Raw genomic sequence first — 18,398 nt, forward strand, 5'->3', positions numbered from 1 at the left:
CAGGGGAGAGAAAAGAGGGAGGAGAAGGGGTAGGAAAGATTTTTTAGGTGGTGGTGGGGGGTCAAGGTGGGACAGTTTGTGGAGTCGCTGGGATCAAGCCCAATGTCTGTAACCGTGTGAGTGTTCGCATGTCTGTTTTCACTCAGCCTGCGTAGCTTTCGCCAATGCTTTACTATCTCTTGATCTGGTGGCATCTGCGCCAGCCAAAGCATCTTCTGGGAAAGTTGGGTGGGAAAGTTTGGAAACTGGGCACCATTCAAAACTTCCAGTCTTGTGTAAATGCTGTAATTCAAAAACTATGTATTCAGCCTTTACAGCCACAGATGAGCAAAAAAAAAAAAACTTTTTCCCCAACATTCAGTCTACACTAGTTTGCTCTTAAGCTCGAGGAGAAACCAGATTTAATGCACAGTGGTAGGTCTCAAGTAAAAGACTCTATCCTACACCCATAGCTGTAATCCTTCACAGGAGTGCTCCTAAAGATAGCAGCAAAACACCCAAGAGTCTCCTTGTCACACTGTCTTCACACACGCTCAGACCAAGATGACTCAATCTGAACAAAAGCCTGTGATTGGCTGAACTGAAGCATGTTATTACAGCGCAATCTGAGGTTTTCACTCATTCAGTAATGACACACACATTTACATGCTACACAAAGTATACATCTAATCCCTGCTATTAGCATTAATGGTGTGTGAGCAGGCATATGTGAGTCCTGCTTGTGAATAGCTTTAAGAAGCACATGAGAGGAGTTTTTTCATAGTGATTATTACAGCGATTATGTACCAATTGTTCCTTTCAGGGTCGCGCCTGAACCTCCGGTGACAGCATTATGCATTTCAGTCAGTGCACATGCTCAGTACAAAGAAAATGTACATAAGCATAAAGAATTGTCTGACACACAAACTATTATGTGAATGCATAAAAACAAACCTAATACAGGTTAGAGTGCTCCATAAATAGACAGAATTGTGTTTAATCAATGCACAAGCAGGGGGAGGTAAATTACACAGCCATATGTACATAAACACGAAATACGGTTAGAAACCAAAGGAACGTGTTGTTCACCATACTCTGTGCACCATATGACCCAATCATACCTATTGTGTGCAACAGGAAACAATTAACAGCCAATGAGCTGCTCTAAATCCTAAGGGATGACTTCCTGTGTGGAATGATGGGTAATTCAAGACAGAAGCTGTGCTAAGATTAAACACTTCCTCTCTGGCAAAGAGTGGTGTGTAATAGCCAGGCCTTCCTCGCTGATTAGTTACTAAAACATAAATACTATATTGCATCATTGCCGACTTGCTACACTTTATAACCCTGTATTCTATTGCTCTTACAGTGTTTGGAGCATAAAACCTGCATATTCTCCACACCCAAAACACTTACAAAAACAAATGGAGACGTGATGCTCTAAATCAAATATTGAAACATCAGAATGATCTTTCCCTTGTTGCTTTGGGCTGAGGCAGCACACAGTTATACTTCAGGGTAGTTTTTGCTCCCAGTTTTTTAATGTGATGATTTGCTGCTTTTCTGGGTTTTATACTTTATACTGAATATCCTGGGGTTTTCAGGCTGTTAACAAAACCAGCAAACTGAAGCACCAGCACGTGCCAAGATACACTGCTAGATGTTTTTCACTATTTTTTTTTTTGACATTTTATAGATTTAGTGATTGATTGAATAATCACAAAAACAGAATAGTGAGTTTTCTTTACTTGCAGCAAACATGAAGAAAAAAAATCTTCTATCTTCTAGTGGGAGGTGCACGCAAACAGATGGCAAAAAGAAGAATTACTATGCCTGACAGAATGGCTCTTATGTTTGTACAACAACTTTTAAGGCTGTGAAGTCTTGTTTTAATCACTTGGTGTACATATTTCTGTGAATATCTCAAGTCCTCAGATGATCCCCAGCTTGTAAGAGGGAGAGAGAGAGAGTAAAGAGCCACTGTAATGACATCTTCAGTGACAGGGAGAATGGGCAAAGTGAGACACAATAGTCTTAACCAATCAGACTACCCGCCTCCCCTCAGGCCCCCTCAAACCAACAATAACGTCTTTGTGTGAGGCTGCACTCCACTCGCGCGTTCACAGACGCACACACAGTCACACACCGACCAAAGTGCAGCATCCTACACTTTCTCAGACATCCACAGAGAGTCGTGAGAAACTGTGCACCACATCAGCACATACAGAACTATGACACAAATTGTATTGAGTGTGTTTTAGCTGTCAACCTGGGTTTGTGTGTGTGTGTGTGTGTGTGTGTGTGCGTGTGTGTGTGTGTATGTGTGTGTAGGTGTGTGTGTGTGTGTGAGTGTGTATGTGTGTGTTTTCTTGCAGGCCTGGGCACATGACTGCAGCTGCCCCCTCACTCCCTCATCTAAACCAGCACCCCTCCTTGTTGTAGGTGAGAGGTCACACGGAGTGGCATTCCTCTCGGTCTGAGAGCAAGCCAGCGAGTATTGCACTAACAGAGGGGGCCAAGACAGAGAGAGAGAGAGGGAGAGACTGAACAGGGTGGAAAACACACAGGGGTAAAAAAGCAACAGAGCAGGGCAGGTAAAAGATGAGGAGCGCAAGGCACTGGGGACATTGTATCTGTGTGTGTGTGTGTGTGTGTGTGTGTGTGTGTGTGTGTGTGTGTGTGTGTGCGTGCACGTGTGTGTGTGTTCCGGCTGAAATGGACCACTAAACAGAAGACCCTTGTGGCTCTTCCCTGCTTCATAAACACAGCTGTTTGTTTAGTCTGAGACGCCCCAAGGGACAGACACACAGACAGAAGGACAGACAGACACATTTATATCATTTATTCATGTCCGTATTCATACTTACGGGACAACTAGCCTAAATAAACAGCAGAACTGCAGATGGATTATTTTACAAAGCCTGGCACACAGGCATAGGGACTGCACAAATCTGGCAAAGCACTGATGTTACAAAATAAACCTTAAAGGGATTTTTCATGATTTTATCTGATTCCACCTTTTTGAGGTTGGTCATATTGTGAATCATATATTAGTCACATGTTCTTTATGACTTTTAGAAATTTTACACAAATTAGTGTTGGGGATTATCAGGAGTGTCAGTCACGTCAATATTTAAGGCATTTCTTGAGAATGACATACATTTTTCAAGGGTCAGTTTTATGTCTAAATTATATTTTCCAATGTAATATAATGAATTGAAAATATCTGTAATATTAATCATTATTATAACATGATAACAATATACCAAGTAATGACAAATGTCATTCTCAACTGATTAACTTTGATTGGTAACCGAAAAATTTATATTACTTTGATACACTATACATACAATAGGATCAGCTAATCTCAACTAGAGCTATGTGACTAATCGGCATCATGGCAGAAGTTGTCTCAGATCGAGGCTGATAGCTGATATTAGGCTTCGAAACTGGATTGAACCTGCAGATAAAATAATACATAATAAATTCCCTCACATAGTTTGGTGTTTAATGTTACACATAGTTGATTTATTGATTTGACTTAGATTTTCATTTCTAAATAATAAAAATCTTTGTCTAGACATGCACAAATCCATTGTCAGTGTAAAAATATTTTAGGGAGGACTGGATGATATCTGGGTATTTATTTGCTTTTACCTGCATTAAAATATTGTTATTATATTGGCCTTGACAATCCACTATTGGTCACCTATTAATGCCAACTGTTCTGAAGAATATTTCACTGGAGAACTATCTATTAGAACTGTAAATTGTTCACTCAGTCAGATTATCAACTGATGAAACAGTTGATAGTTTGGATTAAATTAAAGGAGTGCTGCAGGACCTTACCTGACATTCTCACTTTAGACACTAACCCACTGATACTGGCACAAACACTGTGAAACCCACACGTGCTCTCAGACACACAGGCCTGCGACAGGCGCGTCCTAGACAGCTGATGGGGCCATCAGATTTCACTGACAAACACACTTACGCTTCAAGTGAGACACAGTGAAAGTCAATACTCTGCGCCTGCTTCTCCTTTCCTTTGACTCCCATCATCCCCTTTCCTACCCTCCCTGCCCTGAACATCATCCTTTATCTGCACTGTGCCTCCTCCGAAACCACAGAATACACTCAATTGCAGACACACACACTAACCACAGAGGCTGAAGTCTGATGGAGCCACATTAACAAAGCAGACACCAGGAACTCATGATGCTATGACTCAACATCATTCTCTACTACAGAGGACATCAAACATGGCCCGCCTCCAGATATACCCACAGTTGTGTGAGTCACAGGGAGCTGCTGTCCAAAAATCATTGACGGTATATTGATATTACCATATCAAAACCATGACTACTTGATAGGTAGGGGATGACTTGGCTCTCTTTTGATAACTTCTAGTGTTTTGTTTCATGTTTAGAAGGAACAGAAAACCTCTGTCACTAAACACAAAATGCCTTCATGTCAAGCTGACCCACTGCCATTGCTTTAAATGCAAGTAGCCTCCTCAAGTCTTCATTCAACTGTACCTTGAGCTAGACCAGCCATTATAGTCTGCCCACATCTGCCAGAAGAAGAACAGCGACCCACTGGGACTGGACACAATAGTGAATGAATAGGGCTTGACCTTTGGGACAGATTGAGAAGATGGTATGTGTGTGTCTGATTGAGAAATTAGCTACACTTCCAAACAAATGGTCTGTGCACACACACACACACAAACACACACCTCAAATCCAGCCCTGAGGGTAAGAAAGCAAAGGCCAGACTCCAGTTGTTTCAACCCTGACCCACTCGCACAAACAAACAATACAACACATACACACATAGAAACACACACACAGACACATAGGCTTATAGAACTGTGGATCCAGCTATCACTTCAACGTTTGAATGTCCAGCAGGGTCAAAGTTCATCTGTTCTTTGCCAGCCTCCAGTGCGTCTTTGTGCGACTCCGTCTGGGTGTGTGTGTGTTTGTATGTGTGTGCTCACTAGGAATGACCTTGCAGAGTCATTCATTGTGGATACACTGCAGCACCAGCACCACTGCAGAGCTGATTAAAGAGCAATCTTGCTCCGTGTAAGGTAAAGTGTGTACATGTTTTGGTGTGCAGTGTAAATGTGTGGTAGATAGACAGTTGAACTGACTTTCTTCAGGTTTGAAAGCTACTCAAGAGGAGATCAGAGGTTAGATGCTAGGAGATGTGTGTGTGTGTGTGTGTGTGTGTGTGCATGTGTGTGTGTGTGTGTTAGTGTGGGTGTCGGTGTGTGTTTCAAGTGTGTACAGAATGTGTATGGGGGTCAGACGCAGATGGACAGCTGGTGTTTCAGCGGTGCTAAATCACTCACCCCTCCCCAGCATGCAAGCACACATGCACACACATACGCACAAACACATACACAAGTCCCATCCCCCATCAACCACAAGGAAACGCCCCTTAAAGCATTCCCAGCTCTTTAGGCTGCACGCTGAGAGCACGCGCACACACACACACACACACACCAAAATAAGGGCGTGTTATTTTCACTATAATGACACACACCAAAAAGGCCCAATATGAAAGTTTGGTCAGACCCTCATAGAGGTGACCCTTTAAAGTCATACAAATTCATAAATCAGTTCAGAATTGCTCTCCGTGGGGAAGCACAAGGTTCCACACATACACACATAAGTTGACACACACACACACGGTCCTATTTTATGAGCTCATCAAGTCCCTCAGGTCACCAACCGCCATCTCAGCCAGGGATAAAAAAGCTCACATCAAAAGGCTAACCATTTCACACACATGCATGTGCGCGCTTTGCATGCACACACATTTGGCGTTGCAACTGTGGCAGCATTAATTTCCTTGTGAATGCACTTGACTAACACATAATAATCCCAAACACTGCTGGGAGACCACCAAGCAGCAACACACACACACAGCCAGGGGGACCACCAAGCAGAGGGGCTGTCAAGACAAGATAAGTGTGTGTCTAGCGTCAGGGTTTCGTATACACCCACTAATACGCACACATATACACATGCACGCACATACACAACAACAACTACACAGGAGGCCTGGCCTGGACTCCTGGAAAAGCTCTGGCTTATCTTTCCCCACAGATAGTGAAATGGATTAAGAGCCACATTTGGCACGTCCAGAGAACTGGACAGATAACCAGGCAAACACTCTCTCTAACTGCAATCACCGCTCAACATGATTTGTGCGTGTGTTTGTCTGTGTGTGTAAGATGGAGAGAGCAAGCAAGGCAGAGTCAGGGAAAGAGAGTGTATGCATTTTAGCTTGCGTATGCTCCCCAATGTGTAGGCACTGGACCGATAACTGTGTCTAAGTGTGTGTGTGTGGGCATGTGTGTCTGGGGGAGTGATGCAGTGGTTGACCCAGGACTCAATACGTTAGAACACATGCATTCATCTTCCAAACGCGCACAGTGTGCCCAGACAAAGAGCTGTGTGTGAGAGGACGTTCAGCATGTGTGTGATGTCAGCTGGAGACAGAGAAGGGGAGCCCATCATATCCTGCTTATGTGTGTGTGTGGGTCTGTTCACCGACACAACACGCCTGCTAGTTGACCCCCTGGTTATAGATGCCTGCTATGAAGATGATAAAATGGGTGAGATTCACTTTAAGTACAAGAATCTGCATGATTTTACCATCCCTTACATCCTGCCTTATTGAAACTGTCATTTACTAGTGTTTACTTAAACTATGACTAGGCAAAAAATCTAATCCTGGTATAAAATGACTGAATTTACATTTAAAATTCATATGTTAATGTCCAATTTTCCGTGTAAGCCAAAGCCATGTAAGATGTCAAAACAGCATGTAACAGAATTTCTATACAATCACTATTAACAGACATAAATTCAATTGCTAATGTGGCAGCATTAATGCTATAGATGACCTATGATGGAGAAACTTCTGTAAAATACTGTATTTACACTGATCCTTTGAATATCTATGAAATGCAGTAAAAATGTGTGACAAGTTGGTTGTGACGTTCACAATATAGTCATTAACCACATCCAATGTCAAACAAAATACACTGAATAGAAGAAAAAAGAAGAGAATCTATGCAACTTTGATGGATATGACATTTGTCTTTAAAATAACATGAAATGGCGCAAGATTAATATGACAACAAACACTGTCAAATTTGGAGTTACTTTATTATAAACTGTAATAATTATTATTTTTCTTTTTAAAAACTGGCTAATTATTGACAAATACTCATGAGAAGTTCTACAGTCTTAAGTCCAGGTATGTGAAAGTGTAAATCATAAAAGTGCCTGGACTGTATATTGGGGTGTTCTGGCCATGCACTTGGAGCTCTGCTTCTGTTGCTACAAAGGGGAGACTGACTAAAGAACATGATTTCCATGTCTTTCTTTCCACCATTTTACATGTTTGCCTACTTATCTGTCTGTCTGTCTTTCTCTTTCTCTGTCTATTAGAGTCAAATCTCTGTCTTAATGGGCATCTATTGTATCCTGCCTCTCCCCCTCCTTCTTTTCACCACAGTACCACACGCACATACACACTCCCTCTGAGGGGGCCCCTTAACCAGGCTCTCCATATGCCTGACCCCCACCTCCTTTCTCCTCCTCCTCTTTCCACAACCCCCTTCTCCTCTCCCCATCTCCTGCTCACACTTCTGCTCTGTTGCTGTTGCTGCTGCTGCTGCTGCTGCTGCTGCTGCTACCCCATGCTGCCATCTGCTACAAGACAACAGAGGGTGAAAGAGGGAAACCGAGAAAGAAAAGAGTGGTGAAAAAGAGTGGGTGAAAGGAGGAAGACATGAGGGAAGAAAAGACCGAGGGATAAAGCAGAGAAAGAGGGACAGATAAAAGATAAAGAGAGAAAGAGGGAAAGAGTAGATGTGGACACAATACAAAAGAGAGTAAAGAGGCTGTCCATCTGCTCCCCCCTTGCCTCCCCTCCTCTCTTGACACACAGCCTCATACACACCACAAAGAGAGTATTTAACCTCCACGCACACGCACACACACACACACAAACACACACACACACACACACACACACACACACACACAAGGAAAGAGAGGGAGACAGAACAGCCCAGCCTCTCTCTTTAACCCGTTCCTCTCCACTGAGCCTGCCTGTATTACACCCAAGGGGTGGCAGGTGACGAGTGGACTGAGGGAAAGGATGTTGGAGAGAGAAGCGGGGGGGAGGGGGGAGGGGGGACTGGGGTGGTGGAAGGGGGATGGGGGTGTGATTGAGGGACAGCATGTAGGGGATGAAGGGTTGAAACTGATCTGAATCAACACTAACACATCCTCCCCTCTGCTCCCCTCCCTAAACCTCAAACCTCAATAGAGACCAGCTTGCTGCCCCTGTCACTATGACAACCTCTGTCCATCACACTGTAGCATTGGACTTTCAATTGGGGACATGGGATGGCTAAACTCACTTAGCACGTTCATAAAAGTAAATGCTGACAACTTTTTTTTCCTGACAAGATGCACATATGCATGCACTTCAGCAATGTTTTTGGCAGAAAACAAGCAGTCGGTCATGCTTACTATAGTCTCTCATAGCTTGTTACACAACGATCTGAAACTGTGGACCATGTCTAAATTCATGCTTGACAAAGTAAAACCCACATAGCTATACTTTGCGGGCTAGTCCTTTCCATCCAGTAGCAGTTTTGTATTTGATACATCACCCACATACACTCACACAGTCACACTGTATGCGTCAGTGTTTTGGACTGAGATATTTATTTTAAAGTACAAATAGTTCATGTGAGGTACACTTAAGGGTCAAGAACCTCAGCTCCAAAATGAAGCCAATGCAGAAATATCTGGACACTATAGACTTACACTGAAGTTTTCTCTAAACCTACTAAGTCAATATTAATACTAAGGTGTCATTTTGAACTCATTTGTTTTATTTGGATCCAGGTCCATCTTTAAATTTTTCCTCCATTAATAAGATCTCTGGTCAAATAGATGGCCTTGATGGTTATGTGAGGCTTTGACTGACAAGTCTGTATAACAGCTTGTTCGCTTGACAAGTCAGACTTTTGGAGCTTCTGTTTATTTAATTAAATGTGTTTTTCCCTGACAGACAACTCCACTGTAGTTATGAATAACAGGTTAAACTAACAAGGGCGTAAAATGGCTTTGTTAGACAATGTTTGATGCAGTGTATGGTTGTACCGATCAAGTATTATAGTATTAGCTCACCCAGGACCCCTCATAAACTAAATAAATATTATTAATAATAAATAAATTGGCGGTTTGAATCCCGCTATGTCCTAGTCACATGCTGTTGTGTCCTTGGGCAAGACACTTCACTCTCCTTGCCTCCAGTGCTGCTACTCACACTAGTGTATGAATGCATATGAATGTTCGGTAGTAGTCAGAGGGGCTATAGGCGCGGATAGGCAGCCACGCTTCCATCAGTCTGCCCCAGGGCAACTGTGGCTACAAATGTAGTTTACCACCACCAGAGTGAGAATGTGAGAGTGAATGAATAATGGGTCCACTGTACGCGCTTTGAGTATGTGTTCACAGAAAAGCGCTGTATAAACCTAATCCATGATTATTATTATTATTGTTGTTATTATTATTATTATTATTATTATTATTATTATTATTATTATTATTATTATTATTATTATTATACACAGCTCTAACCCCTTCTGCACCTGCAGCTCCACCCTGTTTTGTCCAAATATGATCACATCAATTCCATAAAAGCCAACATGGTAACAACCAAACTACAAACTACTGGCTTCAAAATGGCAGTTCAGAAACTGATGGGTCATGTCACAGTTCATCCATCCTCTAATTATTATATGTAGTCTACAGCTACACTTGTTAACCATTTGGGCCAGTTATCAACCATTAGATCCAATACTAAGCATTCCTACTTTACCAGTTTGTGCTTTTTATGCCAATGATAAAATAAAGGATTTTTAAACTGGTCTACTTTGTCTCTGATGCAGCTGGCTCTCTCTGTGGTCCCCAAATCCTCCTCTCAGCATGGATCTTGAGTGGTTACACATCACAATTATGCATAAAGGGTATAAAAATGTGTCGCCTATCAACACTGAAATGAGAAATGAACATTTATTAACCTAGTGTTAGTTATTACTTCTAATCCCTTCCATTCAATGAATACTTTCCAAATAAATACTGTTGAAACATTATTGAATTGTATTATTGATTTGACAGTCAGCTTAAAAGCATTACACTGACGGTCTCTTCTGGAGATAAAGTTTGACACAAAACTTTTCCAAATATCAGGAATATCAGCTCCAAATACCATATACATGTTATGGGTTTCATCAATGTCTAATTCTAGCAGAATCAGCTTTGACAATGACAAGTCAATTTGAACAGCCCACACTTATTTTTTCAGACTCTACCAGAATCTTATTATACAGTAGTTCAACTCTGACATAGCATGAAAACAGTCATGACATGAAGAAGCTCATGCAGTCTCATAAGCCAACTAAATTTAAGCTTTAACCATTAAATAAAGCACAACAGGACAAAACAGCAGCAAGCATCACACTGACAACATGACGCCTTGACTCCTGCTGGGCCTGTCGAGCTCAGTGACATCAAGACGGCTGTCAGGTTTGGACACACACACCACTGTGTAGGTCAACAACCACTGCAAACACTAGATTCCCCCAAGGACCTGTACGTACACAGAGTCACACACACCAAACCCCACGCCACGAGTAAAGAGTGTGATAGCAGGGGAGTGAAGGGGTGTGACCCGCAAGAGGTGATCGAATTAGAGGAGAGGAGAGGAGAGGAGAGGAGAGGAGAGGAGAGGAGAGGAGAGGAGAGGAGAGGAGAGGAGAGGAGAGGAGAGGAGAGGAGAGGAGAGGAGAGGAGAGGAGAGGAGAGGAGAGGAGAGGAGAGGAGAGGAGAGGTCTCTGTGTACATGACCACAAATGGAGAGAGCAGACACCAGCTGTCACTTGCTTATGTCAGCCCTATTCTCAGCTCCTATGTGAGTGAGTGTGTTTCAGTGTGTGTTTGCGTGTTACTGTGTGATCTCAGCTAGCCCTGACTGGTTTCAATTACGCAGCAAACTTTGACCCTACTCTGTGTAACCAAGCTTGGGAAGGAGCTACTGAGAGAAAGGTTCTGAAAGAGGTGTGGTGTCAGAGACTAAGTAGCTTAACTCAGAGATGTTGTGATTAAAAAAAAAAAAAAAGAAAGAAAAAAAAGACACTTTCTGTGTCAAAACTCAAAACTAAAACTAAACACTTTGCTCATTATGCCATGTTACAGTCATACTTGAAAACTTGTCACAGAAACAATGGTTTTTACAGCTTACCCTTTTTCTGGGCGGTCCTCGCTCCTCATCCTTTGGACCCCGCCCTCCTCCTGTCCCACTGGTTGTTCGCCCCTGTCGCCCACCTTTTCCTTCTCCTGCTGGAGGTCTGATGGTCATCCTTATCTCTGGTGGGCAAATGTAGTTCTCAAGGTTCTTGGGGGGCTTCTTGGTGCGCTTGGTGGTCTGAATCTTTAATTTAAGACTTCCTTCCTGGAAACTTGCTTCCTTGATGGAGAACTCCTGCTCCTCCAAAAGACCCTCCCCCTGCTCCTCTAGCCCCTCCCCTTCGCTGATTGCACCGTTAATCACATCATTGCTGCGCAACAAATTGACACGCGCTGCTCCTTCCTGGTCCTCTTCATTTGGCCCCACCCTACCTCCCTGTAACTCCGCCTCTTTGGGTCGGGCAGTGCCAACCAGATCCCTAGGCTCCATCCACACTCCCGCCAGAGCCAGTCAGGATGGGGGAAGCTGTGGCAGCCAGCCAATAGGAAGTCAGAAAACAGTAGTCTGTTTGGCTGTTGTTTTTTTTTTATCAATCAGCTACTGAGGTTGGGTTGATTGCCCCACAGGAACACAGCGAAGCCAGGGACAGTCTGCAAAGAGAGCAGGTGAATAACATGATTAGGAACAGAGGGCTTACAAAAACAGATTCCTGTCATCCCCCTGGCTCACATTAAGGTGCTACCTCTCAGCACAGACCTGCACGCTGTCATCAACATCATTAGCTCCCTGTTATGTATGAACACAAACACAGAAGACCACTGCAAAGCTGCAGAGACATGCTGTTACACTCTTATTTGCATTTTGTACCATGCATAAGATAGTTCATTTTTTTGACACTGCTACCACTTGTCTTCTCACTCCTTACTCACTCTTTGCTAATTTTCTCATCTTCCCTTCTTCGTTCATTACATCCCCAGACACATCTGAAGACACTAGAGTGATCAGTGAAAAATAAGACATTCCTCCTCTCTGCTCTAAAACCAGGCTGAAGTTAGCCTGAGGACACAAGACAGAAAAAAATGAAAGAAGTTGACTTCTTTTTTTTTCTGTTCACCAGAGCAGGGAAGGAGGAGGGAATCACGCAGGGAGAAAGGGAAGGCAGCAGAGAAAAATGGAGGGAAGGAATCTAAATTCTTTCCCCAGATGTGGTTTACGAGCTGGTCTGGAAAAAACAGCGTCTGAACTGTTTTACACACGCATGCAGTGGCATTGCTATACACATATATTAAAAAAACATACTCTTGCATACATAAATACACATGCAAATGATAATGTTACTGTCAGAGATTACACTTCTGCACCTCTACTGCTCTTTTGTGCTCTCTAGAGAAAAGTTGTGGTCGCCAATTCTCAGAGGATTCAGGTTTTCTGTTTTGGATCATTTCACACACAGGCACAGATATATATTACATACTCACAGGGACACATACACACATATGAAGTTACACTGGGTTACTAACACACTGGCGTATAAACAGAAAGCAACCAAAACAAACACTGGACTACACTTCTCACTACAGCTCCAGGGAATCCCATCAGTCAATATGACATGAGGCATGACTGAGCTGGAAGTGGGGAATGCTGTCTCACATACTGAGCTTTGACTGACAAAATTTAGACTGATGTGAACCCAGACTAGACCACTACCTGCAGACATGACTCAAGTAAATGCTTACTGCTTCCTCCAGACATTCAGTGACCTGGGTGCACAGAGGTTTACAGTATTATGCTAATTTTACACCAACAGTATGTGTTTGTGTGTGTTTTTTCTCTGTGTGCACTCCTGTACCAGCTCACACTACTGTACTAACAGCTGATCCCCATCATAATACCCAACAGGCCCAACAGCACATGCTTACAGTGTGATTGAATAATCATAATCCACAGCAGTATTTCCTCAAACTCAACAACTACAGGATCAAAGTCAACAGTTGGAAACATTCTTCTGCATTTAGTGGATTAAATTTGGCCAAAATTGCTCATATGAAGCTTTAAAACCAGATGATTCATAAGGTTTGTTGATATAGACTCTGTTAGTTCTATAATAGTTACAACCAAAAGCAATTTTAACAAAAATGTAATGACTTTGTATGTTACAGCTCATTAGCTACACATTGATTATACTCCACATCGCTATTATCCACTGTCAACCAATTCTCAAAACAACAGTGTTTTTAGAATGGTTATATTCCAGGCACTGACTAATTTTGCAGTCATTCAGCATGGTATGATAAGGAACTTGTAAAATGTACTTATGAAGGCATTTCTTTTCAGGCTAAAAATACAGACTTAGAAAAGTTTGATGAAGATTGCAATGGTGTAACACGGGCCTGAAACTTTTATTTTTTAATAATTAAGATGTTTTTACTCAGAAACAGCAAAAACAGAATAAACGCAGAGAAATAACATTGGCATTGCCCATCAGTCAAACTAGTATTTTACTCATCGATTTCAGTATGAGTCAAGAATTTCAAGACAATAGAAATTCCCATTATCTTCTGTAGTCTGTATTTGTTTCAATATTGTTTGACTTTTGGTTTTTTTTCCCCCAAACAACAAAACTTGTGAATGACTTTAGATTTGGATTATGGCAGTCTGGGATCTGAAATTTCACTCTCACTGTGTAACCAAACAACAACAAACATCACATAAAGTGGAAACACTGACATAAATAAAGCTGTACAATTTGATAGGTCTTTAAAGTTATAAGCCTACCACATTAAAACAAAAGTAAACCACCCGCTGTCCAGAGGTTTGGAAATTAATCCAGAAATGCTTCTTATGCTTCAAAAATAGTTAACTATAACGTCGGGCAATTTGTCATTAATGGGGTAAAACATGGTAAACAAGCAGTGTGGTCTTTGACTGTTTAGGGTTAATTCCTGGCTGAATGTGCAGTGGACATATAACCCTGTTTGGTCCTCCAGGAGCTTCACAGTCCCTAATGTCAGTGCGGTGACTCGCCCTTATGGCATGTGTGAAAGCCACCCTGTCTGTCATGTGACTGTCGACAATGACAGGAAAAAGAGACAGCTGCCAAACACAACATCACACACTACACACATCAAAAAGAAACTTATCTGAAAACCTGACCGCCGCTACGGGCCGTGTTTTTGGTACTTGGTCCCACCTCTCCACTCGAAGCCAGTGTGACAGCAAAACGTCATTATATATTACTACAGTCTTCATTCTGGGCCATTACTGGGCAAAGTACTTACATGGGTCATGACTACTCCTCCCTCCCTGCTCGGTGCCCTAAGCTGTGTTAGTTCTCTGTTACTGGCAGACAGTTTGAGAGTTTATGTAAGACTGACCCCTCTTCGGGCCTCACTCGCCTAGCCTGAGCCTCACTGTCTCCTCTCTCTCTCTCTTTTTCACACAAGCACACTGACACACACACACACACACACACACACACCTCGACAAGCCTCAGACAGCAGGGTGATTGTGAGAAGCCAGACTCACTGCATAAATAGCTTTATTATGTTCTCAAAACTGCCAGCGCTAACCAGCTTCCCTCTCAAATAGCATAAGGTCATTCCCTGTGCTGGATGTGAAAGGCTGTAAATGAGACACTCCTCTAAATTTTGCCTTGTTCCTAACAATTATGACAACAATTGATAATGGATTACAGATGGACAGAAGCGAGATGGTGAATGATACAGACAGGGAGACAAAACAGAGGTAGAAAAGAGTCAGAGTGTGGGTGAGAAACACAGAGCGGGAGAGAGGGAGATGGCAGCAGAAACACAACCTTTTAAGGCTGCATACCCAGCAGCCCAGTGCCTGAGGTGGACTCACAAATAGCTCATACAAACATGCAGACAGATGCGCACACACACAGGCGCACACATTCACACATCCACAAGCACACCAAACACCCATGTGATTGCACAAGGTGAAGAGTCTTTTTTTCTCCTCTTCTTTGATGTGAGTGTGTAGTAACGGCTTGGCTATCTCTGGCTGTAGATGAGTATCTCAGAGGGATGATGAACATTGTCTGTCTGCCATTTTCATTTTTCATTTATCTCTTTTTGCTCTTTTATTCTAGCCCTCTAGTGTAAGGGCAATCACATAAACTAATGTTTCTAGAAGGATCCAATCTTTGAAGCAAATCAAAAGGAATGGCCCCAGCTTCGTACTTTCCAAATCTAGTGGGCGCAGGCATCAGTTTTCAAGCTGGAAACCTATTACTCCTTACAGCACGGTGAAGGAAGCAATCTTTTTGCAATGACCCCATCTGAGCCTATTGTATTTTAAGTGAGCATTATGGACTTGTATTTGCATGTACGATACAAGGAAAGATGCATGAATGGCAGAAGCATGTGTAGGACCGCTGTAAGGACACTCATGTATGTGCCATGTGTGCGACGGCCATAATATAAAATGATGGACCTAAGGCTGCACCGTGCAGTTCCACACACACACACACTCCTCTGGATGAGCCATATGCCAGGTAGCACTAAAACCATCCTCACCTAAGTACCCCGCAGAAGGAGATGAATGTTAAACCATTTTAACTGCAGCAGAAGCCACAAAATGGCTGTCAGCAAAAACACCTCCCCTGCTCCCCAACTGTCTTCCTCCTTCCCCACACCTCACCCCCCAACCTCTGTTCTCTCCTCTCTTCTCTGTGTGCTACCTCTTTCCTTTCCCCTACACCTCCTACCTCTCACTCCCTCCCTCCCTTCTGTGTACTCTGCCAAAAGGTGCTCCAGTGCTGATATTCTGTTAAGAGAGCCTGCCAACAGTTAGATTTGTCCTTGGATCCCGTTCACATTCCCTCCTCCCCCTCTCTGTGATCCTATTTCAACCCGAGGTATCCAGCTCAGAAGGGGGATACACCTAATCGATTTCTCATGCTTTAATTTAAAGGTGGCATGGGCATCTCATTTCCTAATAGGGGGTTTATTAGCACACTTAATACTTTTACATCACAAAAATGCTGCCGGAGTTTCAACTCTCCTAAAACCTGTTAACAAGACAAGATCGATGGTTCCATCCTTGTCTAAATCACCTCAATTATCTCCAAACCCCACTCCTCTCCACCTAGTCACACAGTCCTCGTACAATTGCCTTCCTCTTTTTTCCACCACTGTTCATTTCCAGATGTATATCCCCGTATGTCCTAGAGACCTGACCATTTTCCCACACTTTTCCCAATTTCCTGACTCATTCAGGCTTGTCTATTTATCTTCTTAAGCTGACGTATAGAAGAGCTGCTGATAACACTAGAGCACTTCAATCCACTTTCAGTAACGTCACCTCTTCCACACTACCAAAGCTTGCCCATTACTTTTGGCCACAATGTTTCTGACATTTACCTCTAAGCCATGTGTAACTGGACAGCTACTGATAAATGCAACCAGAGCTGAGTAGTGCTTCCTCCCACCAAGCCGTGACATGCAATGTGGATGTCACATCTGTATGAATCTGTAGCAACACTGACATGACATGTACATAAAAAACATATCCCAAAGTGAAAAGTGTAACATGCATACTGAGCATTCCTCAACTTGCAACCGGCTTCATTCATGTGACATTTCATCAGCCACCAGCCTCTGAAACTCCATCTGGAAACATATATGAACTATATGCAACCAAACATCTTGGCAAATTGCAAAAACTCAACACATGACAGTATGAAATGCGACATAGCATGATGGACTAAAAGAGTAGCAACCATCTGCTCAGTGCATGTCAGAGACAGTGATACTATGTGATGGACTACCAGTGTCGGTGAAGATGCAAGAGGTCCACCCAAGTAGGAAAACATCTGAACTAAGAGTGTGCGCAGCAGTGGTTTTGGCTGCTCCTTGATGAGTGTGTAGTGGACACTTCATCCTATTGACCTAATTAGGTGTTTTATCTTACTGCCACCTAATTATATAAATCAATCCAGGTATTACAACAGGAATAATGGATGGAGACTGATGGGGTAGAGTATTGTTTGGGGTGCTCTGTGTCTGCGTGCATGCATGTGCGCGTTTTAGTGTGAATGTGCACACTACTGCGTGTGTTTTGTCGAATTTCTTGGCATGTGACCACAAGCAATTTCTATTATTTCTGGACAATTTAACAATTAAATGGCACAGACAAAATAAACACGACTAAAGGTTATGGCTGCCTAAAAGCACACTCACAGTAGATTATAGCATGAGCAAAAAAAACAAAACAAAACAAAAAAAACCCCAAAAAAACATTAACACATTTACATGAGACATGAATTCAGGTGTGGAATGTGGCCAGTCAACCGGGGCTACTTACCCATGTCTAATGTTGTCACACACTCGGCTCTAACGTGTAAATATTTTATCAAGATCATTTACAATCCATTTAGACACATTTTACACAAGCGACGGATGAGATGACAGCCTCCTGGGGAGCTGTCAAACGGTGCCAGAATATATGTATATATTTTTTTTGACAGAAAACCCGGAGGAAAATGGCGTCAACGGTGCTTTGGAAAAGGAAAAAAAAAGGCGAAAATAGGATTTGCAGACGATCTGATGACAGAAGCAAGGTAGGCGCACAGGAAAAAATCCAATCGGAAACTTGGCGCTTATGTCCAATTCCTCTGTGAAATAAGATCTTTACAGGCTGGTGCGGATCGACCCGTGCCGTGCCGTGCAGAGTGCCTTGCAGGATCGCTGGTCACTCGGGGAGCTGCACAGCGCTAAGATCCCTCGCAAATCCGCTACACGGTTGGTAAGGGAGGAGGAGGAGGAGGAGGAGGAGAAGGAGGAGGAGGAGGGGGGAGTAGGGCTATTGCTGCAGTCAAAACAAGCCCGCATCCGACTACAACCCCAAATCCAGTCGGGAAATGTCAGCGACGAGACCGCGCGTTCTGCCGTCAGCGCAAGGCGACGCAGGGGCCTTGGCGGAGGTGGGGGTTTGGGTCGCTTTCGCGTGCAGGTTGCGTCGGATCGAGGTTTTCTCCCTCCCTCTCTCTCTCTCTCTCTCTCTCTCTGAGTGTCTCTCGCTGCTTTTCTGATCGGTGAATGTCAGGTCCCGGAGCCTGGTGTCTGGTAATGATCTCACCCAGCAGACTGAGAGCTCTGGCCGAG

General features: G+C 43.1%; 1 protein-coding gene across 2 annotated transcripts in view; it reads right to left on the reverse strand.

Annotated features, from left to right (window-relative positions):
* setbp1 (SET binding protein 1) overlaps positions 1 to 18,398 on the reverse strand; it is a 35,295-nt gene extending 16,897 nt beyond the window's left edge. The window contains exons 1-2 of one of the 2 annotated variants that reach the window (XM_030142711.1): positions 17,599 to 18,398; positions 11,326 to 11,921 (exon numbers count right to left, since the gene is read on the reverse strand). In XM_030142711.1, the coding sequence (XP_029998571.1) occupies positions 11,326 to 11,760 (435 nt within the window). In that variant the 5' untranslated portion in view covers positions 11,761 to 11,921; positions 17,599 to 18,398. Of the gene's footprint in view, positions 1 to 11,325; positions 11,922 to 17,598 lie in introns of those variants that run through there. The other variant, XM_030142712.1, reaches the window with a different exon arrangement.

Source organism: Sphaeramia orbicularis, chromosome 9 (assembly GCF_902148855.1).
Source record: "Sphaeramia orbicularis chromosome 9, fSphaOr1.1, whole genome shotgun sequence".
Classification (NCBI taxonomy): domain Eukaryota; kingdom Metazoa; phylum Chordata; class Actinopteri; order Kurtiformes; family Apogonidae; genus Sphaeramia; species Sphaeramia orbicularis.